The sequence below is a fragment of the Myotis yumanensis genome, unplaced genomic scaffold, assembly GCF_028538775.1.
Source record: "Myotis yumanensis isolate MYYU_CA2020_CCGP unplaced genomic scaffold, mMyoYum1.0.hap1 SCAF_5, whole genome shotgun sequence".
In the NCBI taxonomy this organism is placed as follows: domain Eukaryota; kingdom Metazoa; phylum Chordata; class Mammalia; order Chiroptera; family Vespertilionidae; genus Myotis; species Myotis yumanensis.
Window position 1 is genome coordinate 91,483,761 of NW_027223756.1, and position 27,129 is coordinate 91,510,889.

Genomic DNA, 27,129 nt, shown 5'->3' on the forward strand with positions numbered 1-27,129 from the left:
TAGAGGCCCGGTGCACAAAAATTTGTGCACTCGGGGGCGGGGGGTAAGGGGGGCCCCTCAGCTCGGCCTGTGCCCTCTCGCAGTCTGGGACCCCTTGGGAGATAACGACCTGCTGGCTTAGGCCTGCTCCTGGGTGGCAGAGGGCAGGCCCAATCCCTAGGTGCAGCCCCTGGTCGGGCTCAAAGCAGGGCTGAATGGGGAGTTGGGGCACCGCCCCCTGTCATGCACAGAGCAGGGCGGATTGGGAGGTTGCGATGCCACCCTCAGTCATGCTCAGGGTAGGGCTGATTGGGGGGTTGGGGCACCGCTCCGTCACACTCAAGGCAGGGTCGATGGGGAGGTTGCGGCGCCACCCCGTGACGCACAGAGCAGGGCCCATCAGGGGTGTTGGGGCTCCGTACCCTGCAGGGTCAATCAGGGGGTTGGGGCGCTGCCCCGTCACGCACAGAGCAGGGGCCATCAGGGGTTTTGGCGCTGCCCCCTGTCATGCACAGAGCAGGGCCCATCAGGGGGTTGGGTAGCTCCCCCCTGTCACGCACAGAGTAGGGCCGATAGGGGAGTTAGGGCACCACCCCCTGTCACACACAGAGCAGGGCGGATCAGGGGGTTGGGGCACCGCCCTCTATCACCCACGGAGCAGGGCCGATCAGGGGGTTGGGGCGCCGCCACTGTCACACTCAGGGCAGGGCCGATGGGGAGGTTATGGCTCTACCCTGTCACACACAGAGCAGGGCCTGTTGGGGGGGCGGGGATGGGGTGCCGCACCCTGTCACACACAGAGCCGCAGGGCGATCAGGGGGTTTGGGCGCTGCCCCCGTCACATTGATCCGGTGCCAGGAGGCCTTGCGGCTCCGCTGATCCCGGTGCTGGGAGGCATATTACCCTTTTACTATATAGGATAGAGGCCTGGGGGCCGGCTGGTTTGCCCTGAAGGGTGTCCTGGATCAGGGTGGGGGTCCCCACTGGGGTGCCTGGCCAGCCTGGATGAGGTGATGATGGCTGTTTGCAGCTGGTCACACACCCTTCAGGGTGGGGGTCCCCACTGGGGTGCCTGGCCAGCCTGGGTGAGGGGCTGAGGGCTGCTTTCAGGCTGGCGGTTGTTGACTGAAGCTCCCAACCGCTCCTTTTTTTCTTTTTCTTTTTTTTTTATTCTGGGCCAGCTTTAGCTCTGGCTCTAGCTCTGAGGCTTCCGCTGCTGAAAGCATTGTTTGCGTTCTATAATCGAAACAATGTATAACTCCAGCTCTGAGATCCCGGCTGGCTGAAAGCTGTTTTCTGGGGTTTTGTTTAGCTTCTATATTTTTTAGAATGTTTCAAACTGCCAGCTCAGAGGTCGGCAAGGCAGGCGGGAAACGTTGGAGTCTGCAGTCACTGGAGCAAGCAAGCCTCATGTTCGCTTCCAGCTGCCTGGCTGCCGGCCGCCATCTTGGCTGACAGTTAATTTGCATAAGGATATGCTGATTAGCCAATGGGAAGGGTAGCGGTCGTACGCTAATTACCATATTTCTCTTTTATTAGTGTAGATAATTTTTCTTGATTTCAGAGAGGAAGGGAGAGGGAGAGAGAAATAGAAACATCAGTGTTGAGAGAATCATTGATCAGCTGCCTCCTGCACACCCCTCACTGGGGATCGAGCTGCAACCCTGGCATGTGCCCAGGAATTGAACTATGACCTCCTGGTTCTAAGGTCAACGCTCAACCACTGAGCCATGCTGGCTGGGCGATCCAGGACTTTTCAGTCAAGAGGAATGTCAAACCATGGGGTTATTGCCCTTCTCTCTTTCTAGACTGTATTTGTAACCTCTTTGTCTGATGAAAATGTAGGTTAGTTTTTCAAAAGACAAAGGAATTTAATAGAGTATCTGCAGGTAGCCTTTGGAAGTGATTGAGAATCCTTCAAAGTGGGGAAAAGGATCCTTGCAACTTCTCAGTGCCCTGCACCCACTTTCTCCATCCTCATAAAGGTACCCCTGTTTCACAAGTGAATTTGTCAGGCACCTTGCTTTCCTGTTCTCGTGATACCCAATTCTTGGGATTATCTGAAAGGACAGAGACTTGATATCCGAGATACAGAAAAGCTAACATTTGAGATAGAAGGAACTGGCAGGGGGTGGCCAGTACCCCAAAGGGGACTCCCAGCAAGTTGAGGCAGGAGTTTGGGGGAATGTTTGAGGTTGTAGAACTTTATGGCTACTTAGTGCAACTGTAGCTGGGGTTCAGGAGGGGGCAGAAGCACTGGATTGGAGAGAAAGTCTCCACTTGTTTGAGGTTGAAGAATCCTTCACCTGGTACTTCTGCAGCTCTCTCCAGAGCTCTCTTCACCTGACCTGCTTTGCTGATCAGATCTTTTGGTTCAACCTTCAAACTTAATTTAGCCTAAATGGGGTGATGCCTTTGAGCACACTTTAAAAAGTACTACTGTGGCCATAGCCAGTTTGGCTCAGTGGATAGAGCATCGGCCTGTGGACCCAAGGGTCCCGGGTTTGATTCCGGTCAAGGGCATGTACCTTGGTTGCAAGCTCTTTCCCAACCCGGGCCTTGGTCGGGGGTGGGTGCAGGAGGCAACCAATTGATGTGTTTTGCTCACAGCAGTATTTCTCTGTCTTTCCCTCTCTTCTACTCTGTCTGAAAATCAATGGAAAAATATCCTCAGGTGAGGATAAAAAAGAAAAAGAAAAAAGTACTGCTGTAATATAGTGGCCAACCAGGTCCTGGTGCCAGGGATACCTCTCATGAACAGTGCTGCCTGCTGTTTGCCAGGTGAGGCTTTGGGCCTCTTCCCAGGCAGCAAGTCCCTGTAGCAGCATACTAGGCTAGCTCTGGCTTTGCCTCAGAGAGGTTGGGTGTGAGCTTCGCTCAGCCACTTCCTAGTGATGTGACCTTGCTGAACCTTGTCCTCTCCCATTTCAAAAAAGGGGATGGTATTGTCTACCTTGAATGGCTGAGTTGGGGTGAGCTAATAAATGGAAGGGCTTAGCATAGTGCCTAGTGTGTGCACCTGCTCAAGAAATTGGAGTTTAGTGAGTGTATCATTATGACTAGAACAGATGAGGAAGAGAACACAAAAGCATTAAGGACCACTCTGTTTCTCTCATATGGAGCATCTTCAAACTCGTGGGACAAACTGTCACTCTGCTGTGTACCCTTGGAGCCACAGCCTGTCCACCTTCAAGATGGAAGAAGGCATAGTCCCCTACAGAGGGTGACATTGCCAGTGTCATCTTGTTTGTTATTTTATAGCTGGGACTTGTCTCCAGCCTTTCTGATTTCAGACTTTGCATGTTTTTCCTGCTAGCCTCAGCGCTTCCCTAAAGATATACAGAATTACTGGGTTTGTGGAGCTTCCCCAGGGGAAAGGAGGCAGTCCTTTCATGGCTCTGTGCTTGCTGAACCCCACTTCTGGCTTTCAGAGACAGCTCCTCCATCTGTGACATGGGAAAATGTTTGCTGGGCATATCTGTCATGGGGGTCTTGCCTTTGAGAACCAAGAGGGGCCCCTACATCTCTGGCTTTATCCCTGAGTGGATTCTCATCAGGGATGGGAAATGGGTTGCCTGATGGTGTATGCAGTGGCAAATGGGAGGTTCCTGCCTACATCCTGTCCAGCTCTCTAGCTGGCTTGGGGAATGAACAGATTTGTCACTAACTACAGCTTACCACTCTTCAGCCTTGGGCGGGCCTCCTGGCCATCTGACTTCAGATGGGGACTGTATCTACCACCTCATAGGAAGACTATGAGGATAAGTAGTCGGGGGTATCCAAACCCCTTCTCCTCCATTCACCTCTGAGACAAAATCCTTCTCTTCCCAAGTGACAACTACTCAGTGACCACAGCTTAGTTATGCACAATGAAACAGATTAGAGGAGCTAGATTTTCTTCATAAAAAAATCCTAACAACCTGCCGAAACCGGTTTGGCTCAGTGGATAGAGCGTCGGCCTGCGGACTGAAGGGTCCCTGGTTCGATTCCGGTCAAGGGCATGTACCTGGGTTGCGGGCACATCCCCAGTAGGAGATGTGCAGGAGGCGGCTGATGGATGTTTCTCTCCCATCGATGTTTCTAGCTCTCTATCTCTCTCCCTTCCTCTCTGTAAAAAATCAATAAAATATATTTAAAAAAAAAAAAATCCTAACAACCTAACAATTTGGAGGTGTTGGGAGCTCATTGCAAGGAGATCTTATCTAAAAAGTTGTCATATGCCCTAGCCGGTTTGGCTGAGTGGATGGAGCGTCGGCCTGCAGACTGAAGGGTCCCAGGTTCGATTCCGATCAAGGGCATGTACCTTGGTTGCAGCACATCCCCAGTATGGGGTATGCAGGGGGCAACTGATCAATGTTTCTCTTTCATTGATGATTCTAACTCTCTATCCCTCTCCCTTCCTCTCTGTAAAAAATCAATAAAATATATATTTAAAAAAGAATAGCCCTGACCGGTTTGGCTCAGTGGATAGAGCATCAGCCTTCAGACTGAAGGGTCCCGGGTTCGATTCCAGTCAAGGGCATGTACTTTGGTTGCTGGCGCATCCCCAGTGGGGGGTGTGCAGGAGGCAGCTGATCGATGTTTCTCTTTCATTGATGTTTCTAACTCTCTATCCCTCTCCCTTCCTCTCTGTAAAAAATCAATAAAATGTATTTAAAAAAAAAAGAATAAATAAAAAGTTGTCATATTACCTCAAAATAATGTGAAAAACCTCATGGCCTTAAACTTGCATATAATTCAGCATAACATTTCCTTCAGTTCTAATTGTTCTGTGCAATGAGACCTTGAGTCCGTGGCGTTAAACTCTACTCAACACATTCTTTTTAAACATTAAAAAAATTGATTAGGGAGAGAAACATTGATTTATTCCACTTAGTTATGCATTAATTGGTTGATTCTTATATGTGCCCTGACTGGGAATTGAACCCACAATCTTGGCATATCAGGATGATGCTCTAGACCAGCCGTGGGCAAACTAGGGCCCACGGGCCGCATCCGGCCCATTTGCAATGAATAAAAGTAAAAAAAAAAAAAAAAAAAGACCGTACCCTTTTATGTAATGATGTTTACTTTGAATTTATATTAGTTCACACAAACACTCCATCCATGCTTTTGTTCCAGCCCTCCGGCCCAGTTTAAGAACCCATTGTGGCCCTCAAGTCAAAAAGTTTGCCCACCCCTGCTCTAGACCTATACCCACTGAAACCCTGGGAGATTTTAGGGTTTGATTAGTGTTTTCCTTAACACTTTTGTTTGAACTGACTGACCTCAGCAGTTTGTTTGTGGGTCATGGTCATCTGTCTCCCCAATCCTTTACAGTTCCTGTTACTATTGAGGTGTGTGTTTTTCCCCAGTTCTTTCTAACCCAAGTGACAGTTCTTGATGCTGAATTTTGGGGAGGAGGTGGAGAGCGTCGGGTGTCAGTGGTAAGGAGTTGCCTGGTCTGCTTTTGACGTTTTCTTGGGTAAAGATATTAATGTACTGAATCTGGATTGAAATGTAATTGTGGCCTTACTGCCAATTTGTATTTGTCAGGCAGGCTGTTAGAAATGTAACTATTTTTGGTCCTTGGGCAGCAACAACTTTAGGATTCACCTTGACTAGCTTGCTTCTGTGTGCAGTTATGCTGTGTGCCCACCATGCAGCACACAGACTTCGTTCAAGATGAGCGGGGGAGTCCTTGATACACACACTGGAAACAGGTTCTCGAGAGAAGTGGCCTTTCTTTGCTGACTTGCAGAAGGGAGGGGAGCATAGATAGTTCTCTGCTCCCTCCTGAAGCTGCCCTGGTCTGACCTGTCATCTTTTCTTCATGGATTGGTTAGTTTTGTTTTAGGTTCCTCTTCCCTTTATTTATGTAGGTCCATTGGCAGGTTTCCTTTTTGAGCCCAAGTCGTCATAGTGTGAGGAGGGGATGGGACACAGGGAGGAAGAACTTGGCTGCTTTTTTTTGGAATTGACTGGGTGATGGCTTTCCATTTTAAGAGCAAAAAACTGCTTTTCCTGTCTATTAAAAAAAAAAGTAATGGCAGTTACTTGGATAGACATCCTTCAGGTGATATGCTGGTGGCCATTTCAAAATCCTTAAAAGTAGGAAAGAGGGCTTTGTTGCTCTGCAAAGGATACTGGCTGATTCTAGAACAGTGCAACCTCCCTGCTAAAAAGCGTTTTCAGGAAGATTATTTGCTGCATATCCTTTATATCTGTGGGAGTCTGTTCTGGCTGCTGGAGTGGTCTTTAAACCCTGTCAGCAGGACTGATTAGAGGGGTTGAAAATGTTTTGTTTGGAGGAGAGACGATTCGGGGTGAGGGATGGCTAGAGTTTCCAGGAGGCCCGTTGGTGAGTCAGGATCTCAGCTCAGGATTGAATGGAAGGCTTTTCCTGTTGCTGGAGCCATCATGCACCTGCTCACCCCCTCAGGGAGTGTGGAAGGGGTTCCTGTTACTTTCCAGAGATAATATTAAGTGACCCTGCCACAAAAGGCAACAGAAGTAAACAGGTCATTACCTGGGGTAGGAACTCGGCATTGGATGAACAGCTCAGAGACTCGCACTCAACTTCTGTGAAGTTTGAGATGGCAGGAGCTTGTTCATTTTGTTGCCTTGGTTAATTACAGAAGGGAAAAGGAAGCAGATTGCTTAGAAAAACTAGGGTTACTTTGATTTGTTTAACCAGCCTGCTGAGTCTGTGAACCACTGTTGTTTTTTTAAGTAATTTTAAAAAGTTAAAGCCCTGGCCCAGTAGCTCAGTTGGTTGGATTGTGGTCCTGATACAAACAAGGTTCCGGGTTTTGTCCCAGCTTAGGTTACATACAAGAATCAACCAGTGAATGCATAAATAAGTGGAATAAATCAATGTTTCTCCCTTTCCCTTTCTTTCCAAAAAAGAAAAGAAAAGAAAAAAGAAAGTTAACTGTTGACATTTAGAGCATAAGCTACTTTGGTCAGTACCCCAGGGAGTGAAATGCAGTGCTGGCTTCTCATCACTACATGGTGAAATTACCAGAGCAGATGTGTTGCTGGTAGTGGGATTCTCTAATTCAGAGCTTCTTAGTCTGTAGGCTGGGATGGGAGTGGTGCAGAAATATCCTTGAAGCCAGGTGGCCCCAGTCCTTGAGCCTGTGAGTAGCCTTGTTTTACTCCATTGTGTCGTGCAAATACCATATGTGTTACATGCCATGATGTGAGACAAATGGACATCTGATCTGTGTCTGTTCCCTGTCCCATCCATCATCTCCTCCCACCCCCACTGTTCTGAGAAGACATAGGATTTTCTTGGACCTAGGGCAGTGGTCGGCAAACTCATTGGTCAACAGAGCCAAATATCAACAGTACAACGATTGAAATTTCTTTTGAGAGCCAAATTTTTTAAACTTAAACTATATAGGTAGGTACATTGTTACTAACTTAATTAGGGTACTCCTAAGGCTTAGGAAGAGCCACACTCAAGGGGCCAAAGAGCCGCATGTGGCTCTCGAGCCGCAGTTTGCCCACCATGGACCTAGGGGGTTTACTGCTCTTATGGAGAAGGTGCATGACACTGGACTAGACCGTTCATGGAAGGGTAAAGATGGCAGATCACCCTTCCAGACACCAGGTTTATAGAAAGTCTAGTGGGAAAGAAAGTTGCAGAATGCAGGTTGTTCTGATTATTGTTGATCTTAAATGGAAAGCTGTTTACACTTCATCCTAAAAGCATGGAAAGTCCTGACAGGTTTCTGGAGAGAAGAATGTCAACTTGAATTGGCCAGGGAAGCCAGTCAGGAAAAAAAGGCATTGATAAAAGGCAGGTATAAGCTAATACAGTCTTGAATTTGTCTGGCGAGGAATAAAAATAGGAACAGGTGCTGGAGACACTGTGTAGGTAGATTGAGTGGGGATTAATTGGATACCAGGGGATGAGGACAGGTCATCTGTGTGTTTTTGTGTTTTTTAATATATTTTTATTGATTTCAGAGAGGAAGGGAGAGGGAGCGAAAGATAGAAACATCAATGATGAGAGAGAATCACTGATCGGCTGCCTCCTGCATGCCCTACACTGGGGATTGAGCCCGCAACCCAGGCATGTGCCCTTGACCAGAATCAAACCCGGGACCCTTCAGTCCGCAGGCCGACGCTCTATCCACTAAGCCAAACCGGCTGGGGCCAGGTCATCTGTTTATTCAATAACTGGGGTAGCCTTCCTGCTTACGCCGTTCTGTGCTTCTGGGGTCCAGTGATGGGTGAGATGGCCTTTTCCTGTCCTTGGGGATCTAAGGCCACATGGAGAGACAATATAGGGTGCTGTGAGAGAGAGGGAGGGTGGGCAGGAAAACATCTGAGAGGTGGCAGCTGAGTGATACAGAGCCCCTAGATTGTGGGTCTTTGATTTCAACGGTACTGAATTTGAGTAAAGGTGAGGTGAGCTGGGTTCTGGAGAGGGTGGTTCTAGGTTGTGTCTACTACTGCATGGAAAAAGGGTTTGTTGGTAAGGCAGCCCAGCTTGTGGCCCTGCATGTCCACTCTCTGCTTCTCTGGGTTGGGAGCACATAGTGGTTGGAGGTGTGGAGGCCTTGTGTGATTGTCAGGACTCTTAGGGCATGTCTGTTAGGGGCATATCTGTGATCCTGCTGGATAGCTGTGGGCTCTGGGGCCAGATGCAGAACTTGACCTGTCCTTGTATTATTATCTCCCCAAACTAAGTGCTTTGCGTTAGGTGAGAGGGCAATAAATGATAGGTAGGTGAGAGAATAAAATATCCAAGAGACTGCCCTAGCTACTTTGGCTCAGTGGATAGAGCGTTGGCCTGCGGACTCAAGGGTCCCAGGTTCGATTCCGGTCAAGGGCATGTACCTTGGTTGTAGGTACATCCCCAGTAGGGAGTGTGCAGGAGGCAGCTGATCGATGTTTCTCTCTCATCGATGTTTCTAACTCTCTATCCTTATCCCTTCCTCTCTGTAAAAAAATCAATAAAAAAAAAATATATCCAAGAGACTATCTCTTATATGTAGAAAGAGTTTGTTCTATGCTCTGCTCCCAGGAGTGAAGTATGATGAATGAATGGAAATTAGAGGGACACAACCCTTAACATAGTCTGATAAAGAGCTTTGTAGCAATTAAAGGGACCAGGAAGAAGCTTGATATGATTCCAGTGCCCTGGGAACTAGTTGGTAACCCACATTTTCTAGATTCTGAGGATTTTCCAGCTTGAGATTTTGTACTTTTCCAGAAAGACCAAGAGTGATTAAGATGCTTCCCTGAAATATCCACATGAATTATTCCAATAGCTGATGCTTCCTGGTTTGAGAAATTTTTCTTGTTTCACACGTTGCTCAAATGTTTTCAAATCTTGGGCTCTTTTGGCAGAGTCCAGGGGAGAAGATAGGTGAGTGTCTTGCCAAGTGATGACACCGGTTTTGAGAGTGGGAAGGGGTCGTGGTCAAAGGAAGGAAAGGGGCCTTGGAAATTTGGCAATTGGGAGAAAAATGACTTGGGTTGGAGAGTGGCACCTGGCTGGTGATGACCATGATGTCATCGGGGTCTTGATTTTGGACTTGAGGGTGGCAGTAAGGAATAGGATGAGTTGGGTAAGGGCAGCAGCCTGGTGTCCCATATGCAAGCTGGGAGGGCTGGAATTTGCCCTGCCTAATCTAGATGCCCACCTGGAAGCCCTGCCTGTGGGGCCTGGGCTGTCCCCTGGTCCCTGTGTCCTCTGCCATCCTCAAACTCCCCTTGTTTTGTTAGTGACCAGGGGAACCAGTCCCCTTCCCATTGGTCTATGTCTGCTCTGTTCACTGCCTTACATGGGTGAAGGCTGTGCTGTTTGGACAGAAGAAAGGAAGTCCACTGGATGCTGGCTTTTACAATGAGGCTCAGTCCCCTAGAACAGCGGTTGCCAACTTTTCGGACCTCATGGACCACCAGTGGTCCGTGGACCACTGGTTGGCGACCATTGCCCTAGAACAGCAGTTCTCAACCTGTGGGTCGCTTAAGACCATCGGAAAACACATATATAATTACATATTGTTTTTGTGATTAATCACTATGCTTTAATTATGTTTAATTTGTAACAATGAAAATACATCCTGAATATCAGATATTTACATTACGATTCATCATAGTAGCAAAATTACAGTTATGAAGTAGCAACAAAAATAATTTTATGGTTGGGGGTCACCACAACATGAGGACCTGTATTAAAGGGTCGCGGCATTAGGAAGGTTTAGAACCACCACTGCCCTAGAAGGTTTCCCAGCAATTCAGTAAAGGATTAAGTTAGTGTGCTCTCAGGAAAGGAATGGGGGGTGAGAGGGGCATGCTGATCTTTGTTCTAGGAAGTTTTCCCTAGAGCATTGGGAAGGATTCAGCCCAAGGATGGTCTCAGTGTCAGACTGTTCTAGAGTTACAGTAGTTCAGATTTGAGTCTGGGCCTGAGAGATGGCGGACCTGAGTCTGAATCCCCATTTTACTTTTTAACCATGTGACCTTGTCCAATTACCTTGACCTCTCAGCCCCAGCTTTTTTACCTGTCAAGTGTGGGCATCAGTGACAGTCCTTTGTGTGAAGTGTGGGTAACAGTGGCAGTCACTTGTCTGAAGTGTGAGTGACAGGGGCAGTCCCTTGTGTTAAATGTGGGTGACATTGGTAGTACCCCATGTGAAGTGTGGGTAACATTGGCAGTACCTGTTCTGTGGTTATGGGGATTAAGTGAAATCAGGCATGTAAAGTGCTGGCATGGTGCCTGACACCAAATAAAGAATTCAGTAATTGTTAGCACTGTTAAACTTTTCTTGGGAACCAATTCTTTTTCATCATGTTAAATAAAGATGATTCTCTTGATGTCCCCAAAGTTGTCCTCAGTGTGCTTTTTCTGTAGCAGTTTGAATTTGTGTGCCCAGTGGTAGCTTTCTCAACAAAGAGTCAGGAATTCCCCTTCCAGCCCCACCAAAATATGATGAGCACTCAGGAGGAGTCCTGGACCATGGAGAGAGCAGAGCTCCCTCCCTGGCAGTAGTGTCATGGGGTGTTGGAGACAGGCCTGCAGGGCCTGGGTCTCTCAGGCTGGATCTTGGGTCTGTGTGAGGCTGCTGAAGGCAGAGCAGAGCAGTGGGGTGGGCCTGGGAGGAGGCATGAGGGTCAATATCAAGGCTGGCCCAGTAAAGACTTAGGTGAGTGAACGCCCCTGCTTTGTCCCCCTCATGGCCTCTCCCCTCCTGGCCCCTACCTGTCTTGCAGCCTCTGTGTAGGAAGGGCTGGTGGCCTGGGACCCTGGGTGACTTCCCAGGAGATGTCTTGAGATTGGGTTGTCTTGGTAGGATTGTGCTTTAGAGACACTGGAGTGAAGTGGACTTTGTGGGCTGCTTGGAAACTTGACCCCACTTAAGACAGTGTTTCTCTGAGATATGCAGTCTGTGTTCTCAACAACCGACAGCTTAGAAGTGCACCTTTGCACGGAAGACAAAGTATCTGCTGGCCCTGTGTGTGTTGTATATGCATATGTAAACGTGCTTGTGCATGTGTGTGCTGGTCCTGCCTGCTGGAGAAGAGCCTGACCTGTGCAGTCACTCTGGTGTGTGCACACGGACGAACAACATTCTAGTTTGTGTTGGATGTGGACTTTGTGTGGCCAAGTTCTGCCTTTTGTGGGGGCCCCTAGTTTTGGGGGCCATGCAGGCCAAGTCCCACTGAGGTCATAGCCCAGGCCTGCATGGCCCTTGCAGATTTCTTCAGGTCTTATTTTAAGGCACAGATTCAAATGACCTTTGCATTGCATCTCATAACACATCAGAGTTTTCGTACTAAGACCTCCTACCAGCAAGGTAAACTCCTGACTTGAGGGAGAAGCAACAAGCAAGTTGCAAGACTCTCATCTCCTTGCCATCGCATCCTGGGAGGCAGGCCCTTCACTCTCCTAAAGCTTCGTTGGGGAAGTTTGCTTTTTGCTGTCTTGCTCCTCTTAGACCAGCGTTCTCCAGGGGTTTGATCCCTAGCGAAGTTTCCTTCCTGTGTGCTTCTTAGATGCTGGCTCTTTGGACACATCAAGCAAAACTCCCTCCAGCTGACAGAGCCCTGGGTCTGTCTGGCACCTCCTCTGAGGGTTACATGATGGGAAGTGTCCATGCAGAGTTTTGGAAAGTTCTAACAGCTGAGAGAAGCCAGGTGTAGCCCATTTTCACCTCCATCTGGGCCTCATTTTACTCTGGGGGCTGGGGGTGATGGGCACAGTTGGAGGTTTTGTGAACACCCTCCCCGAGGAACACCTCTTTCTGGTACCTTCTGATGTTTTTATTGTCGGGAAATTATGATATCTGTTTATATCGTTTCTCAGTCCTTAGTGTGTGTAAGAATAAGCCATGATTTTACTCATGGATGTTGCCATTTGTTAATGATCTCTTTACACTCTGCAGCATTTTAGTCGGTCACATGGTTTTTGTCATTACTGTTGTGCTTCATCAGTTTGCAGTAGTAATGAAGCCTCTGGGTCTTGGAACCAGCTTGTTGGCCTGGACCTTGCAGTGAGGCCTCGGGACCCCTTGGGCTGTGGTGTGTTTGGTGGACAGCTCCTGCCACAACTGAGAAATTAACAGATGGTGTTGACTATTTGACCTGGCCCCTAAATGGTCAAAGAAACTGAATTCTGCTTCTTAGGGAAGCTTGGTTGGTCAGATGGTTATAGGTTATTATTTGAAGGCCCAGTGTCAGACTGGATTTCTAGAATTCTACCAAGTCCTTGCTCCTGTTCAAAACTTGGCTCCGGGGCATCTGGAAAGTTTGTAGGTAGATGACACTGACTCTGCTATCTACCTGGGTGCCCACTAGCTGGTCTGGATTTGGATCTAAGCCAGCTGTGGGCAAACTACGGCCCACGGGCCGGATCCGGCCCGTTTGAAATGAATAAAACTAAAAAAAAAAGACCGTACCCTTTTATGTAATGATGTTTACTTTGAATTTATATTAGTTCACACAAACACTCCATCCATGCTTTTGTTCCGGCCCTCCGGTCCAGTTTAAGAACCCATTGTGGCCCTAGAGTCAAAAAGTTTGCCCACCCCTGGGCTAGGCAGATCCTTTAGTGTTCCAGAAACTACCAGCTTCAATAGACCTCAGTCACTCATTCCCGGTCTCCTGTTACCAGCCTGGAGGATGGGATCTTTCTTTGAGATGAAGGCAGAGGCTCTAGATCTTTCCAGGGTTAGAGGTGAGACCTGGAGGTACTCCCTGTTTACCTTTCTTCAGAGAGATTTTTGCCTTCCTGTCTGCTATTGCTAACTGATCACAATAATCTTATCTTGATATTGCTGGGATAAATTCTGTGAACTACTCTGGGTAGATTTTGTTTGTATTCCAGGACCATGAAGTTTTTTTTCTCTCTAGCTTAAGTTGGCGGTCTTCATTTGTATACAATGGGGCTGTCCCAGAATGCTGCTCTCTCTGGGTGCTCTTGAACAACAAACAGTTTTCTCTTTTCCTTTCTGAAGAAAAATATTCTGGAAAGAATGTGGGGAGCACCTACCGGAGGTACAAGATTGCGTGCTGGATCTAGCTGTTTATGCACCAGGACTGCCTGTTTGAAGATGGCTTAGCAATGGTCTCCATGCTGCTCCTCAGAAGACTTTGGGGATTCCTTGGTCTTTGCCCCCTCAAGAATATGCAGATCAGGTTTCGTCCCTTACTGTCAACAAATGAGAAAGTGACCTGCTTAATGGATGCTGTTTTTACTGCATGGAGATGTTCAGGTGGTATAGCTTTGCTTCTGCTCTCATGGCACACATAGCCCTGTGGCTGCGTGAATCTGGTTGAGGCAGCAAATGGCACTTATGGCCAAGGCCGTAGAGGCAGCGTAGGACACCCTGTCCATTGGTAAAAGAAGGATTCTTGCCTTTACAGGAGGTTATCTGTGTGATAAGGTGTTGCTTTTTTAAAAACAAACTCAAGAAAACTTGCCACAAGAATAGAATGGCTGGAAGACATTTCTTTCTTTTTTATAATATATTTTTATTGATTTTTTTTACAGAGAGGAAGGGAGAGGAATATAGAGTTAGAAACATCGATGAGAGAGAAACATCGATCAGCTGCCTCCTGCACACCCCCTACTGGGGATGTGCCTGCAACCAAGGTACATGCCCTTGACCAGAATCAAACCTAGGACTCTTCAGTCCGAAGGCCGACGCTCTATCCACTGAGCCAAACCGGTTAGGGCAAGACTTATTTCTTGACATGAAAATAAGCATAACCAGCTATGAAGCTATGAGATGCCATACAACATGGAGGTCCCCTGGATGGTGTCTTTTTGGAGGGAGTCTGGATGCCGTTGGAACCTCCTGTTGGCCACAGGCTACACTGGAGGCGTTTTCTGCAGGTGGGGCTTTTTGTGATCCTCCCAAACTTTTCTGTTTCGACTAGTCCTGGAGACTCGGCTACTCCCTCCCCAGCCTCCCCTCTTCCCTTGTTAGTTGTCTCAGGAGGGCTCTTGGCATGTTTTGCAGTCACAGGTCATTCAGGGACATGTATGTTTGCAAAGGAGACCGCTTGCTTGCCCAAATCAAACTAGGCAGGGAACCCCAGACTATCATTTTTGCGCTCTTAAATATTATTTTTTTTATTGATATTTAGAAAGAGAGGAAGGGAGAGGGAGAAAGAGAGAGATAGAAACATCCATGATGAGAGAGAATCATGCATCGGCTGCCTCCTGCACGCCCCCCACTGGGGCTCGAGCCTACAACCCCGACATGTGCCCTGAGAGGGAATCGAACCCGGGACCCTTCAGTCTGCAGGCCGATGCTCTATCCACTGAGCCAAACCCACTAGGGCCATTTTTGCTCTCTTTTTTTAAAAAATATATTTTATTGATTTTTTACAGAGAAGAAGGGAGAGAGAGAGTTAGAAACATCAATGAGAGAGAAGCATCGATCAACCACCTCCTGCACATCTCCCACTGGGGATGTGCCTACAACCCAGGTACATGCCCTTGACCGGAATCGAACCTGGGACCTTTCAGTCCGCAGGTCGACGCTCTATCCACTGAGCCAAACCGGTTTCAGCCATTTTTGCTCTCTTATTCTTATTTTCTTCAGGAGCAGTTGGTCAGAGGTAATTGGGGTGCTGTGGGCTTTCCTGTTTGAAGAGCAATGAAATGCCCTTCCTTTGTGAGTGGATACCTTGTGTGGGGTCCCTTGGTGTTACTGTTTTTGGTGCAGCATCCTTGGGCTTGGTTCTGCCTCACAAGATAGGTGGGCTTGGTGCTACCTTTCAAAGAGAAATATTCTGAAAAGTATGTGGGGAGCACCTGCCAGAGGTATGAGATTGTACAGGGGATCTAGCTGTTAATGCATCTAGTTGTTAATGCAGTGTTTTCCTTTTCAGTGATACGGATTGGTAGGTGGGCCATTTGGGCTAGTTGTCTAGCTCTCTCTTGTTTAGAGTTTACATGTTGTAAGTTCAGGGCTCAATTCCCTGGTGGACCTGTATAGGGTCCCATGTCTAGCCCAGGTGCTCCAGGGAATAGGTTTGGGTTGAACTGTGATGTCTCTGGCTTCCACTTTTAGGAAAAGTTTGTGCACAAGACAAGTTTGTCATCTTTACTGTCCACCTGACGAGTACTTTTTAAATCCCTGGTTTATGGCTGTAAGAGGGACACACAGTGCTGTGGGATGTAAGAGCTGGGGTGAGACAGGCGCACTTGCAGTGCATTCAAGGCATAACATTTGGCGTTGGTCTGTCTCACCATTCTAAGTCTTTTTAGTGTCACTGTCTTGTGCAATTTATTTGGGGAGTGGTGGGAAGCACTGGTTGATAGTGGAGGATGTTAGGGACATGGCTAGTCTGGGAAGCAGGATTCTAGAACCATTTTGGCTGTGGGTATACCAGGGCTTTTTCCATGGGCTTTGTTCTGTACATACTTTGGCCCCAAAGGATTAAAATGTGTGTGGTTCTACCTTGACGAGATATTGTACTAAATGAAATAAGCTAAACACAAAGGGACAGATACTATGTGATCCCACTTATATGCGGTTCTAAGGTAGTCAAATTCATAGAGGCAGAAAGTGGAATGTAGAGTGCCAGAGGCTGGGGCTGGGGGGTTGGGGAGTTAGTGTTAATGGGGACAGTTTCAGTTTTGCAAGATGAAAAAGTTCTGGAGTTGAATGGTGGGGATGGTTGCACAACATTGTGAATGAACTTAACATCACTGAACTATGCACTTAAAATGGCTAAGATGGTAAAAATTTTTTAATTCCTTTTATAAAAAATATTTTAAAATTGATTTTAAAGATGGGGGGAGAGAGAGAGAAATATCGCTGAGAGAGAGAAATGTCAATTGGTTGCCTCCTGCATGCACCCCAGCCGGGGATCAAACCCACAACCTGGATATGTGCCCTGACCGGGAATTGAACTGACGACCCTTTGGTGCATGGGATGATGCTGAACTGACTGAGCCACACAGGGTTAAGATGATAAATTTTATGTATATTTTAAAATTTATCAGTGTGGCATTGGTCAACAAAATATATAGGTTTCAAGTGTAGATTTCTATGAAACATGATCTGAATATTTTATTTTTCAATTACAGTTGACAATGAATATTGCATTGTGTGTTTACCACCCAAACAAAGTAAAATCTCTTTCTGTCACCATATATTTGACTGACTTTATCCTTTACTACTCCTCTACCCCTATTTGCCTCTGGGCACCACCATACTGTTGCCTGTGTCTATGAGTATGTTAAGTATGTTTTAACACAATAAAAACATTGAACCTTTTTGAATTCAGAAATATCCTACATCTCCTATGAGAGCATCATTTTATACTCCAAGAGATAGCTTAGGGAGAAAGGAACTAAGGCATTCGTATTTTGATGGCTTACCTTGTGCTACATATTGTGGGTTTTTTTTGTTTGTTTGTTTTTTGTTTTTTTTTAAATATATTTTATTGATTTTTTACAGAGAGGAAAGGAGAGAGATAGAGAGCTAGAAACATCGATGAGAGAGAAACATCGATCAGTCGCCTCCTGCACATCTCCCATCGGGGATGTGCCCACAACCCAGGTACATGCCCTTGACCGGAATCGAACCTGGGACCCCTCAGTCCGCAGGCCAACGCTCTATCCACTGAGCCAAACCGGTTTTGGCCATATTGTGGGTTTTAAGAAAAAAGGATATGTGTGGTTCTAGAAGGTTCATTGTAACATCATCTTGGGAGTGTTGGAACATAGAGATTCCGTGAGTATTCTTTGGTCCCTAGAGGGGTGAGGCCTGGATGTACTTCTAGCTTGGTGGGGTCACACAGGATTCCTGGTGTCTTCAGAGGACTTTGGAGAGCAGAGTCCGGGAACATCTGAGGTCGTCTCTGCTCTAGTGCTCAGCTCAGAGATCAAAGGTATTCCTTTTTTTCATGTGGCTGTTTGTCACAGAATTTCCTTAATACAGCATTTACACTGAGTGGAAAACACCGGTTCCTAGGTCCTTGTTATTAACAGAGAAGTCATTTCCTCTTGTGTTTTTTTTTTTTTTTTTAATATATTTTATTGATTTTTTACAGAGAGGAAGGGAGAGAGATAGTTAGAAACATCGATGAGAGAGAAACATCGATCGGCTGCCTCCTGCTCATCTCCTACTGGGGATGTGCTTGCAACCCAGGTACATGCCCTTGACCGGAATCGAACCTGGGACCCTTCAGTCCACAGGCCGACGCTCTATCCACTGAGCCAAACCGGTTTCGGCCCTCTTGTGTTTTTGGGACATTTTCTTTAGGATGTCCTTTTTTTTTTTTTAATATATGTTATTGATTTTTTACAGAGAGGAAGGGAGAGAGATAGAGAGTTAGAAACATCGATGAGAGAGACATCGATCAGCTGCCTCCTGCACATCTCCCACCGGGGATGTGCCCACAACCCAGGTACATGCCCCTGACTGGAATCGAACCTGGGACCCTCCAGTCCGCAGGCCGACGCTCTATCCACTGAGCCAAACCGGTTTCGGCTAGGATGTCCTTTAATATTGTAACGCACCACACATCCTCAGCGCTAAACACTTCAACACTTCCCAAAGTCTCAGATTAGTTTAGATGTTGACATTTGATTTCTGGATTCCTGGACACTTTAAATATGGGTCTATCTGAAATTTATTTTATTTCTCAATTATAGTTGTCGTTCACCATTATTATTAATGTTTTTATTGATTTTTTTTTTGTTTTAGAGAGAGAGAGAGGGAGGAAGGGAGAGGAATAGAGAGATAGAAACAGAGAGAAATATCAATCATTTTCCTCTTGTACGCCCTCTACTGGGGATCAAGCCCACAACCCTGGACATGTGCCCTGACTGAGAATTGAACCAATGACTCCTTGGGTCAACACTCAACAGCTGAGCCACACCGGTTAGGTGACATCCATTATTATTTTGTACTAGAGGCCTGGTGCACATATTTGTTCACAGGTGGGGTCTGGCCGCCCACCTGGATTGGGGGCCAATCAGGTTGGGCTGGTTGAGGGGCGGGGGCGGGAGGTGGCCACTGCAGTGCGAGTCATCCATTGTTGCGGTAGCTTGGTTTTTATATACAGTGGGGCCTTGACTTACGAGTTTAATTCGTTCCGTGACGGACCTCGTAACTCAAATTACTCGTATGTCAAATCTTAAAGTGAACGAGTGAGACACGTGATGCTGGGCTGATGTGGCGTTCACTGTGACGTTCGCTGCACCAACTAGCGGTGGGGTATCTGAAGCTGGCTCATAACCCGAATTTTACCTCGCAACTCAAAGCAAAAAATCTGCCGAGAGACGGCTTGTATCTCGAAAAACTCGTTAGTCGGGACACTCGTAAGTCAAGGCCCCACTGTATATAGATTAGTTTTAGGTGTACTGTGTAGTGGTTAGACAATATAAGAAGTGATTCCCCTGATAAGTCGGTATTTATCCGGCATCATATAGTTATTACAGTATTATTGACTATACAGTAAAACCTTAATATAATGGACTAATTTGAGCAAGGATGAGTGTCCATTAAAGCTGAAAGTTCGTTATATAATAATGTAGGTTTTCTGAATTCTTATGTTAAAAAATTGACACATTAGTTAAGTTTACCTATTTTTACTTATGTAAACACATTTGTGTAATTAAAATTATGTATGAAAAGTTTAATTTCACAGAAATGTTTTCTATATGTATTATAGTAATTTTAAATTTATACTGAAATAGCTCTAGTAAATGCATGCATTCACCAGTTACCATGAGTAAACAAATGCACACGGCTGGGGTGTGGCTTAATGTTCCTTGGAATTTGGACTGGCAGGCATTAAAACTGCTGCAGCCCTGGCCAGTTTGGCTCAGTGGATAGAACATCAGTCTGTGGGTTGAGGGTCCCGGGTTCAATTCTGGCCTGGGGCGTGTGCCCGGGTTGTGGGCTCGGTCCCTAGTGGGGTGCGTGCGGGAGGCAGCCGATCAGTGATTCTCTCTCTCTCCCTCTCCCTTCATCTCTGAGATCAATGGAGATAGGTTAAAAACAAACAAACAAACAAACAAAAAACTGCTGCAGAAAGTCAGGCCACTGGACAGCAGAAGCAATTACTATGTGAGATGTGGTGTGATTATGTGCTAATCATTTGCTGCACATTGTTTGTGAGTAGTGATTCTTGGATTTAAATATGTAGACTACAGTTATAGATATGTAATATTTATGTGAGTGAAATTACTACAGTTTTTTCTAACGTATGACCCATCCGCTAAAATTTGTTAAAAATAACAGTGAGTTTAACAACAACAACAACAAAATAACCTGTTAATTTAATTATAAGCAAATCTTGGTTAAAAGCATTTTAAAATTAACAGGGTGTTTATTTTCCCATATGACATATGGACTGGAAATTTTGTTCATTAAGTCTGGAGTCTGTTAAAAAGAGGTCCGAAAAATCGTTTACCATATTCCCTATGCTGTACTCTATATCCCCATGACTATTTTGTAACTGCCAATTGTATTTCTTACTCCCGTCCCCTTTTTCACCTAGCCCCTCACTCCCCCACTTCCTGTCTGGCAACCATCAGTTTGTTCTCTGTATCTCAGTCTATTTCTATTTGTATGTGTGTGTGTATACATACATATATGTTCGATTTCAGAGAGTTAGGGAGAGGGTTAGAGCGATAGAAACATCAATGATGAGAGAGAATCATTGATCGGCTGCCTCCTGCACACCCCACAACCCAAGCATGTGCTCTGACAGGAAATCAAACTGACCTCCTGGGCTGTGTTCTTGCCTATCTCCATGTTGCTTGTTCCTGGATAGAGTTTATATTGTTAGGTTTACTCAAGTCCATGGTGGAAACAGTGATTGGGTATTTATAACTCAGGGACGATTCCATTTCCCTATTTTCTCCTGTGTGTCTCGTTGGGCATTGGATAAGGAGATGAGTGAGAACCTTTTCTCTTGAGGAGCATTTGGGGATGTTTGATGCCAGATGTCAAATTTCAGCTGTGCCAAGTGATGGGGCTTTAGTCCTTTGGGATGGAAGGGTTGATGGGGTAAGAGCTGGTCAGGCAGGGTGGGCCTGAATAACAGGTGCTTGTGTCTGAAGGATGAGTGGGAGGAAGGGCTTTCCCAGTGGTGGGAACAACATGTGCAAAGGTCTGGTGGTAGAGGCAGGCAGATGTGGGTGTGAAGAATTGAGACGAGCATGGGGTATGTCTGTGTGTGGGTGTGTACACATACAAATGTGTGTGCCAGATGACTTCCATAGGGTCATCTGGGCCTAAAGCATGCAGAGCCTTAACATCCATGGTGAGATGTTGCTAGCATTGGGGTTTTTAAGGGACTTTAGGAATGGCCTCATTGGCGCAGTGCAGGGAATGGACCATCTCTCTCTCAGTGAGATTGTGGTTACTGTGGCTGAGGGAGGACAGGCAGGGGCAAACCAGGGCCCTGGAAAGCACATACTGGCTGTTACCTCAGTGGACACCTCGGCTTGACAGTGAAGACAGGCCAACTCTGTTGCCAAGGATGGGCTTGTGTGGCCTTGCTGTTGGCTCCGTGGCCCTCATGGGACTGGTTCTTCGCATTTAGTGTGCCAAGTCATGCTCTCTTCTGCTCTGCAGGTTAATAAGTCTCCATCCCAGGAGGAGAGCAGGTACTGCTTTGTCCTCTGGGGCCAACATGGAGCCAGCGCACTTCCTTCTTATGCCTCTGTCCTTTTTGTTTCAGGCATGCCACTGTGGCTGGGTCACCTCTGTTCCTTTAATACTTGGCACAGCCTGTCAGGACTGCAGGAAGTCAATATTTTTGGCTTTTGGGGTTGTACTGTCTCTGTTGCTCCTATTTAGCTCTACTTTGTAGGACAGTGGTTCTCAACCTTCTGGCCCTTTAAATACAGTTCCTCATGTTGTGACCCAACCATAAAATTTTTTTCGTTGCTACTTCATAACTGTAATGTTGCTACTGTTATGAATTGTAATGTAAATATCTGATATGCAGGATGGTCTTAGGCGACCCCTCTGAAAGGGTTGTTTGACCGCCAAAGGGGTCGCAAACCACAGGTTGAGAACCACTGTTGCAGGAGCAGCAGCTGTAGGTAGTGCACATTTGGGTGGGCATGGTTGTGTCCCAGGAAACCCGTTTACCACATCAGGCCCAGACAGTAGTTTGCTGATCCCAGATGAGAAAACTGAATTGTCGGCTCAAGTGAATCTTGACATGCTGCACAATTGCTCTGCTTTAGTTTCTTCCTTTCTGATAGGGCTGGCCAGGGAGTTCCCTTCCTAATAGTTTGGCAGTGCATTTGTTGCTAAGACTGTTGACAGAGAGGGTCTAGGTAACCCTTGTCTTTCAGAAGCACTTGGATTGCATGGAAAAAGCGGACTTTGTGGACCTATAGATGGGAGAAGGTGGAATATATTGTTGGGTTTCACCTCAGAGTTTTTTTGTCTAATGTCATGTTCCCAAGACTGGATTTGAGCCAGGGTGGTGGTAAATACTTGGTTGTAGATAGTTAAAGAATTTTAGGATAGCACAAGTGTTTGGTTAGTGCAGGATACCAGAAGTGTGCAGCTTTCATAAGGGCTGGGCCTCTGGTAGGGATGATGGGCCCTCTGTGGCTGCCTTGGAGAGCCCAGGCTTCCCAGTCAGGTGCCCATGGCCCCCAGAGACCAGTCCCTGCACTGGGCTGGCCACGGGTGCTGCAACCTGAGCGTCTCCTTGGAACTGGAGCTCCCTAGCCAGCAGCAGCCAGTGTCTGGCTGGGGCTCCTCCCCTCAAGTCAAAAGGGAGCTGACTTTACTTGCTTGAGCTCCAGGGGATGAAATGGTTATGAAGGACTTCTGTTGCCCAAAGCAGTGACTTGATTTCATGTAAATCACCATGGCTGCCATCTCACCAAGTGTGATCTCTCTCAAACTGGGAAATCATTGTGTTGGGGGGTTGTCTCAGAGTGGGGCGTGTGTGTGTGTGTAAGTGGAGTACCCAGGTGCAGGGTCAAAGCCAAACCATAATGATTTATCAAGGGAACTGAAGAGCCTCTTATGAGTTGGTAATTATGTACTTAAGGGTTACTTGATACTGTTTTAAATGTATGGGTTGGAAATAAAAACTGAAAGCTCTCTAAACCCATCTAGTGTGGGTAGATGGCAAAACAGTTTAAATGTTGTATCAGCGAAAAGCGATTATATTTTGTTTTAGAGAAATGCTCCCAAATCTCATGGTGCTAAGTGGTCTCTGCTTGGTTTCAGCTCCTTTTCAACTTTCACACTAATTGTATCTGAGAGCTTCTGCTCCTCAGATTGGTTCCTTCAATGTTAAACCATCCCTGTTCATTCATTCCATAAATATATATCAGGCACCTGGTATGTGTTTCTGACACTGTCCTAGGTGCTTGGAATAAAACAGGTATCAGACATCCCTTTCCTTGTGGCATTTATGTTTTTGTTGGGTAAGAAAGTCCATAAACACAATAGCTGCCTGTGTGGAGCTTGCAGAGAGGCCAGGCCTGTGGGAGAGCAGCAGGTGGGCCTTTGAGGGGGAAACATTTGAGTATCAACTTGGGGTCAGCCATTGGGAGGGGGGAAGTGATCAAGACAGAGGGAACAGCTAATACAAATGCTCTGGCAACTATTGTTAGAACAGGCTGTATACAGGCATTTCTGAGAAGTTTTGTGAATATGGACTAGGCATTTGTTGACATTGAGGAATTTTTATATGGCATTTCATATATTTCAGAAGGGAAGGGAGAGGGAGAGAGAGAGAGAGATACATCAATAATGAGAAAGAATAATTGATCGGCTGCCTCCTGCAGGCCCCTCACTGGGGATGGAGCCTGCAATCTGGGCAACTGCCCTGACTGGGAATTGAACCGTGACCTCCTGGTTCATAGATCGATGCTCAACCACTGGGCCACACCAGCTGGGCCATGGTAGTTATATTTTCAAAGGTCCTTTTTAATTTGGGTTGCAAATTGAAGAATTAATTGTTAAAATGATAAAGTGTCTGGGATTTTATTTAAAACATAAAAAGACCCCCAGGTGGGAGGGTGCCTGGTGTATTGGAGTCATGGCCAGGGAGCCAGCAAGGATGGAGCAGGATAAACAACTGGTCAGTGGGTAGGCCTCAAAATATAGGAGAGACTCGAGCTTCATTCTTTTATTATTAAAAAAAACCACCTTTTAAAATTGATTTTTAGAGAGTGAGGAAGGGAGAGAAAGATAGAAACATCAATGAGAGAGAACATCAGTTGGCTGCCTCCTACACGCCCCCCTACTGGGGATTGAGCTCGAATCCTGGCATGTGCCGGGAATGGGAATCGAGCCTGTGACCTCTTGGTGTGTGAGTTGATGCTCAACCACTGAGCCATACTGTCTGAACTCAAGCTTCATTCTAAGTGAATGCAGGACCTTCAAAGGGTTTCAAGCTGAGGATTGAAAGCAGGGGGCCTAGTTTTCTGGCCTCCATCATAGCAGAGAGGATGGTGTGGCCAGTGGAGGTGTGAGAACTGGTTGGACCCCAGGTATGTTTGATGACAGAATCAACAGGATTTCCAGATGGACTGGATAGTGGGATATTCAGATTAAGACGGCAATTCCACATTTTAATCTGAGCAGCTAGTAGACTGTGGATGTGCCATGAGCTAAGATGGGGAAAGCCATGGTGGAGCATGGTGACCTTAAAACTTCTTGCATATTGCACTCTACCCATGATGCAATGTGTGTGTTGTAATAACAGATTGTTAAGATAACCTTCCTCACCTTGGCCAGTGTGGCCCAGTAGGTTGAGCACTGTCCCATGCACCAAAAGGTTGCTGGTTCAATTCCTGGTCAGGACACATGCCAGGTTGCAGGCTCAATCCCTGATGGGGGGTGTACAGGAGACAGCCGATTCATGTTTCACGCTCACATTAATGTTTCTCTCTCTCTGCCTGCCCCCCACCCCCTAAAAAAATCAATTAAAAAAAGAAAAAAAAATGACCTACCTTCTTGCCAGTTAACCCTCCAGGAAATGTTGTTCAGTGTCTTATGGTCTCATAGAATAGAATACTTGGATCTTTGTTGAAAATCAGTTATCCACATGGGCATGGGTATATTCTGGTCACCCATCTACATGTTTGTCTTTATGTCCATATTACAGACTTGTTTATTGTAGCTTTATGGTAGGGTAAGCCCTTCAAATTTGTTCCTCCTTTTCAGTGTTGTTTTCACTATTCCAGGTCCTTGGCATTTTCATATAAATTTTAGAATCAGCTTGTTTTTTCTACAAAAAAGCATGATAGGAATTTTTTATTGGGACAGCGTTGAATCTGTGGTCCAATTTGGGAGGGAGAATTGATACCTCTGACCCATGGACAAGACCTATTTATTTAGTTTTTCTTTTATTTTTCTCAAGGATGTATTGTTATAGTTTTCAGTTTGTAGGTCTTGCACATTTTAAAAAATCGAATTTATCCTTAACTCACATTTATGCTCTTGTAAATGGATTTTTAAAAATGCTTTCCGTTTATTGGTTGCCATTATGTAGAAATACCGTTAACTTTTAATTTTTATTGATTTCAAAGAGAAAGGGAGAGGGAGAGAGAGATAGAAACATCAATGATGAGAGAGAATCTTTGATCAACTGAGGATTGAGCCTGCAACCCGGGCACTTGCCTGACCAGAATCGAACCATGACCTGCTGCTTCATAGGTCGATTCTCAACCACTAAGCAACACTGGCCAGGCAGTACTGTTGACTTTTGTGTATTGACTGACCTTGATCCTGAAGAGAGCAGGTGCCTGGAAAGCCCATGGGCCCCTATTTCTGAAGCTTCACCCTCCATAGCAGAGAGGGGCCACTGCTTGGGTATATGAAAGAACTAGGATTAACTGTATCCACTGTGTTTCCTGCCCTAGACCTCGCTGAGGAGAACACTGTGTGCTCCTTGGTGCCCAAATATCACTGATACTTGCTTATTTTACAAGTTCTCCTGTGGGAGTGTTTCTCACCGTCCATGAGCTGTGAATTGCTGTGATCTCAGTTTAAAAATAAAGGTTTCATATCAGAGCAAACATTCTTTGGGCACAAAGAATGATAACACTCAGCAAGGTAAAACTGACAGCACTGCCCAGGAGTCCAGGATTTGGCTGGTTCACTGTGTTTTAGCCTATGCGCCTAAAGCCCTGGATGTCTACTGTCTCTGTGATCTCAGGAAAGTTCCCGAATATTTTTTAAACTTAGTTTTCCTGTCTGTAAAACAGGCAGCACCTTCTTCCCTGGGCAGTATTATCTCTGGAGATGATTCCTGGGGTAAAACTGTGAGTTGTCCCTCAAAGGTGAAGCCACCTTCATTTGGGAGGTGAAGTGTGCTTGGCCCCAGACACATTGCACTCTCAACTTCTTGAGAGCAAACCTTGTACTGCTGGAACAATGGGTAGTTTCTCTGTGGTCTGTGCCAGGGAATATGCACCTGGAGAGGGAGACCTAGGTGACCAAATTCCTGAGTATTGGGCACATCAGATTCTTTTTCTGTAAATGGGTATGATTCTGTAATCTGCCCCTAAAGTTGTCCTGGGAATTCATAGAAATACTGAGATTTTTGACACAGTACCTGGAACTACTGTTAAACACCTATTAAATGCTGGGTATTACTGTTAATGTCATTACTGTTATAGTCAAACCTTGAACCATTTTCTGGGTGTTTGGCACATTGGTGTTTGGCTGTGTACAGTCTCATCTCTATCATGTTGTTGAAGACAGCATCTGCCATGCTAGTGTTTATAGGTGAGAGACTGATAGAAATTTATTTCCTCAGCTGCCCCTCTGTGGAAGATGGCTGAGATAGACCTATGGTTGAAATCTAAAATTTCCCTATGTAATCACGGGTTGGAGGCATTTAAAACTGCCAGAATGTTCTAGAAACTTTCCTTGAAAACTCAGGTTTCTTTCTCTGTCCTTCACTTTAGGTTGGTAAGCACGTTGATGCAAGTTGCCTTTTACATAGCTACTGCCATGGCCAGCTGGTAGGACCAGAGTCCCATGCCCAGAAGCCAGGTGAGTGCTTGGGTTCTGGTATCTGTGTAATGAAGGCTCTGACTCATTCAGGTCTTTGAACATTTGAAACTGAGTGCTGCTTCAGAAACTGATGGCCACCTCTTAGAGGAAATGGAAGGAGTCAAGTCCTCTCTACAGGATTGTGTGATAAGACTATCTCCACGGGGCTACCCAGACCCTGCTGGCCTCCATTTGCTCTCCTCTCATGTCTCAGGGATCACTCATTTGAAAAGCTCTGGCCTAAATAGGATGAGCCGATCCTCTGTGAGGATCAGAGGCCAAGGATAATCCTGGCCAGGTGTCCTTGGCCTTCTGGCCATTTCTGTGATTTCCCAATGCTGACCAAAACTGGTAGAATTTTCCCTTAACCATTGTCAGCAGTGCAGGGCCTTGTACTGGTGCTTGGAGCTGGTTGCCCTTATCTTGCTTCGTGTCTGTGGGGAAACTGAGCCACGCCCCCACTGCTTAGAGCTGTCAAGTGCAGGCTGTGTCAAGGACTCTCAAGACCCAGCAGGCAGATCCCTCCATCCAGGTGGGATTTTGTCTGTTGCTATCAGGGCCTGGCCAGCAACGTTTTGACCTAATGCTGCCTATCTGGAGAAGAATAAAGAACCCAGAGTTATCATAGGACTTGGAGGCAGTGTGGAGACCTCCTGGGTCAGTCAACTGCTTCCTCCTAGTCCAGCTG

The 27,129-nt window shown here is 46.3% G+C and overlaps 1 protein-coding gene across 8 annotated transcripts in view; it reads left to right on the top strand.

Annotated features, from left to right (window-relative positions):
- GATAD2A (GATA zinc finger domain containing 2A) overlaps nucleotides 1–27,129 on the top strand; it is a 109,537-nt gene that overhangs the window by 21,172 nt on the left and 61,236 nt on the right. For 6 of the 8 annotated variants that reach the window (XM_070416520.1, XM_070416519.1, XM_070416524.1 and 3 more), the window contains one exon: nucleotides 26,354–26,441. The exons of the other annotated variants lie outside the window; for them this stretch is intronic. In XM_070416520.1, the coding sequence (XP_070272621.1) occupies nucleotides 26,427–26,441 (15 nt within the window). In that variant the 5' untranslated portion in view covers nucleotides 26,354–26,426. Of the gene's footprint in view, nucleotides 1–26,353; nucleotides 26,442–27,129 lie in introns of those variants that run through there. 8 annotated transcript variants of the gene reach the window in all.